Source organism: Cajanus cajan, chromosome 2 (assembly GCF_000230855.2).
Source record: "Cajanus cajan strain Asha chromosome 2, NIPB_CcT2T_4, whole genome shotgun sequence".
In the NCBI taxonomy this organism is placed as follows: Eukaryota; Viridiplantae; Streptophyta; class Magnoliopsida; order Fabales; family Fabaceae; genus Cajanus; species Cajanus cajan.
In genome coordinates, this window is record NC_138518.1 from 62,775,366 (window position 1) to 62,779,862 (window position 4,497).

The 4,497-nt window shown below is 32.8% G+C and overlaps 1 protein-coding gene across 1 annotated transcript; it reads right to left on the reverse strand.

The window, feature by feature from the left end:
* Nucleotides 1-210: 210 nt before the first annotated feature.
* Nucleotides 211-2,563, reverse strand: LOC109812034 (RNA cyclase family protein). The gene is made up of 6 exons (XM_020375893.3): nt 2,266-2,563; nt 2,034-2,186; nt 1,562-1,740; nt 1,318-1,493; nt 971-1,187; nt 211-556 (listed from the first exon to the last, which is right to left on the reverse strand). The coding sequence occupies exons 1-6, from the start codon at nt 2,468-2,470 to the stop codon at nt 347-349; spliced, it is 1,140 nt and encodes a 379-aa protein (XP_020231482.1). The 5' UTR covers nt 2,471-2,563; the 3' UTR covers nt 211-346.
* Between the last annotated feature and the right edge of the window lie 1,934 nt (nt 2,564-4,497).

Sequence of the window (4,497 nt, forward strand, 5' to 3'; positions counted from 1 at the left end):
TCACTGTTCTTAGTAATTCTACTAATTGCTAGTCAATTTTTATATATATAGTACTGCTGCTATAAGTGCTTAAACGCAAAAGGGAATAAAAAAAACCATGTGAAAAACGCTCAGATATATATATTGCTAGCAAAATTGGGTTACAATTGAAGCTGAACTTCACCTGTTAATTCATTTGGGAGGAGAGGGGGGCGGGGGGGGAGGAATAGGGAACATCATAATCATTGGCATGATATTATATATTGAAGCTGCTGTTGAGTTCATTTTCAGGTGCCGTAGCAGTTTCTTAAAAATTACAATTCTGTCATACTCGTATTTAGAACTATATAACGCTGTTGACTCCAATTTACGATACCTTCCGTGAAAGGTTCTTCATGCCATAACCAATACACTTCAGAAAAACAGACTGACTGTCCGGATCTGGTTTGATAATAAACTTCAAATTGAGAAAATCCCTTATGTTTCTGAGAGTTTCAACCCCATGCTGGGAAAGTTTCCCCACACGAACCTTGGAAACATCTTGAGGGCATAGAGCACATAGAAGAAATAACAAACCCTATAATAAACCAGAACATTAAAAAACATTAGGGGAACCCTACGTTCCACAATTGGTATTAAATTTCATCATATACACAACACAAGTCCTACAAGACAATAAAATTGAACTAGCTGCTTATTTCAGCACCAAAGAATAGTATTTATGAGTCACCATTCTTCCTGTCCTGGGAGGGTACATTCCAGCTGCATTTTCTTTTTTTCCTTTTAGACTTGTTCTGTTTCATATATTTTTCACTCTATTGTAAGGAGTCTAATTCTTTATTCTATATGTTACCAGTATCAGTCACCTGGGATCAAATTTTTTCTCTTCGGTAAGAAGTTTGCGTCCATATTTCTATGTGATTAGTACCACTATACCAGTATCAATCATTTGGTAAATATTAAAACGGGCTGAAACTGGTGACATACTAACCTGATGTGTTGAATCTACCACTCCACATTGAGTTATCTCCCCAAGTAAAGCATTAGCAATTCCCACACCAATATCCTCTGGAGGCATTAGGTCCTTTTTTGCATCATCAGCAAGGCTAGAAGTATCTTCATCCCTAGCCTGAGAAACGGCAGTATCTGCAGAGATGAAGCAACCAGAAGTAGTTTCGGCAACCAGCGAAATCCCATATCCAGGAGAGCTGCACCAGCAAATGACCAATAAAAGAAATTACATCTTAAAGCAATATGACTTTCCTTATTTCTACCAAATATATTTCCAAAATTCATATTACATATTCCACAATATCCACAGAATGAAAGGAATCATACTTTCCGGCCTGTGGACCTGATCTGTGATCAGAAAAAATGTGCACATCAGAAATGAGCGGATTGATGATTCCTCGGGTAGCTTTAATCATGCTATTTTCAAATTGAACAGACACTCTGGCTGAGAAGGTAGTCCCTCTAATTTTCTTCACAAAACCCTCATCAATCCAATTAACTGCCTGATAGGAAGAACTTATAAGATAACAAAAGGACTTGAATAAAAGATTAAAAAATATCAGAAACCCACCGTTAAACTCTGAACAACAGGAAGGGACAAAATAACTTCTCCACCACCATTTGGAGGCAGTCCACGGCTCTCTACTTTAATATCCAAGCCTTCCGATGGCACTCCAAAGCGCTTTAATATGGGTAAAGCAGTAGACTTGAAGGTATCAACTGATGGATCTTTAGAATCATTCGTAATTCCTGATAGACAACATTTCAAACAGACAGTTTACACACGTTCATCTTCTAAACAGACCTTCCAATGTAGTTTTGAAGCTTTTTACACACTTTCATCTTTTTTCTCTTTTGATAAAAGAAATGTCAATAAAAACAGGAGAATCCACAACAAAACAAGGTCCTACTAATGAGAACCCAGAAATCCTTACAAAAGCGCATTGATTACACTAACATCATTCTATAAAAAAATCATATTTAATTTCTTTACTAGAGCACTTGATAGAATCCTCCTTGAAACAATAACAATAATAATATACCTTTGAGCCTAATGGTGAGGGGCTGTTTGGCAAACAAACATAGAACAATAAGCGGCTCCAGAAAATAACCAATGGAACGCGTGACGCCACAATCGTGCGCACGGTATTGTCTGCCACCCATGATAGTTCCCGGTTTGTACTTCAACTTGGTACCTGGCAATGGCAAATACGAGGAATAATGAATCCCTGGTTGATATAATTATAGAAAAAGAAAAATATTAAAAAGGATTACCGGTTTCGTTGATTTCGACGTGGCAATCGTCGCAGACAGTTTCGAACAATCGGAGGAGCGAAATCTCGTGGTTGCGAAGGCCGGGCCAGGTCTCGTGGGCGCGAATGTCCTCGATGAGAATGGGAGTGGAAGAGAGAGTCGAGAGAAGAAGGCGTTGCCTGAAGCTCTGGCTTCCCTTCAGTCTCTTGTAACCCGTCTTCCCCATTCTATGCCACACAAACACAGTTACGTTCCAAGCTCAAGCTGCAGAACGGAGAATCACTTCTCACTTCTCAGAAGACGAAGCTGAAAAACCCTACACCAAGGAGCCACCCTTGGGTTTAATGGAGATATTTGGGCTCCATTAGGCCCATCCACACTGTCCATAGCCCATGTTTGGTATCAATAATGAATAATTACTTTTTTACAAAAATTATTAACAACCTAACTATATTTTTATTCCTTATAAAATTAGTAAGATTTGATTTAGTCATTGACATATTTAAAAATTCAAATAGGTTATTATTTGTCTATATTAAAATGATTGTTAAGACTAAAATTAATGACTTTAAATTTTAGAGAGATAAAAATTAAAAAATATATATATTTTACAGAAATCAAAAATAAAACTTATTTACTTCATAAGAACTAAAAATAATATTTATAATTTTTAAAAGAATGAAAAAACAAAAAAAAATTACAAATTCATATTTTTTACATTGAACTAAAAATATGTTTAAGTCAATTATAAAATATAAATAAGTTTTTGTAGGATATACTTGTAGATGCTTTTGAGATTAGTCTCTAATTAAAATTTAAGAATTATTAACAATACTATCTTCCAAATATTTTCTATAATTAATTAAAAATTATTAAAAATTATTTTTAAAAAAATCGTAGATTTTACTTCTTAATTAGGGATAAAAACTCATTAGATGAAAATTGAGATCCACTAAAACTTGTAATTTTTAACAAATTTTAATCTATACATTTAGTAAAGGAGATATCCTATTTTGGTATACACAAATTTTATACTAATTTACTTTATAACTATTTCTAATTCATTTTCTCTTTTATTGTCTTTTATTTATTTCTTTTTTCTTTTTTCTACTTCAATAATATTTAGTTTCTAAATCTTTCTAATGAATAATATTTATTCATTAGATGAAAATGTTTTAATCAATTCATAAAAAGCATTAATTTAATATCAATATTTGTATAAGTTTTGTAGGTCCATAATTTTTATTTTTTTATTTAAAAAGTAACTACTCATTAATTTAAATGAATAAAGATATCTCTTAGTTATATTAAAGACCTTTTTCTAATTGATTATGTGACTATTTAATTGAAGGGACCTCCTCCATTACAGTGGTAGAGAATTGGATGTTAATATGAAATCTCAAGGTTTCTACCGTATGAAGTTCTTTCTTTGGAGAATATGCCACAATTATTATCCTCTTAGAACTATTCTTAAAAATAAAGGAATGGATTGCTCAGTGACTTATGTTTGTTGTAATGTGGATATGGAACATGTTTGATATTTTTTTTCACATGTGCAACCAACAAAAAGTGTTGGGGTTGTCAAGTTTGGAGAGTATGCTCCAACCTATTATTGATAATATGAAATGTATTGCGATTATTGTTTTTCAGTTCTATCCCCTTTTTTAATGAAGACCAAGTTACAAAATTTGCCATGATTCTTTGGAGCCTTTGGAAGTGTCGTAATGAAAATATATGAGATGGTAAAGAGTCAAAGACTAATGTAATATTGTTGCATACTTATCATGTGTTGAGGAATTAACAACTTGCCTCTACTATTCCTAATGACAACAATTATAGTGGCTTGCTTGTTGTAGGAGCTTGGCATAAACATCTTGTTGGATTTTGGAAATGCAATGTTGATGCTAGCTTCCACTCCCATGTGCGCAAGACTAACTAGGGTTGTTGCATTATTATATCCAAGCAAAAGTAGATTGGATGCAAACTTGTGCTGAGACAAGGGAGGGGGAAGCTTTTATATATAGAAATTTATTTTTATATTTTCACCCATTCTAACAATATAAATTATGAAACATTTTTTAATGTTTCAAACTTATTAAATTTAATGTTAATCAATAATTTCTTCTTTTTTTTTAGGAGCATTTGAAAAAACACCTTAAAGAAATTTTTATATATAACAATTCTTTGACAATCAAGTTTTATTGTTCGGATCTTTTCTATGTTGTCTTGATTTTTAAGTGTTTTTTTTTTATA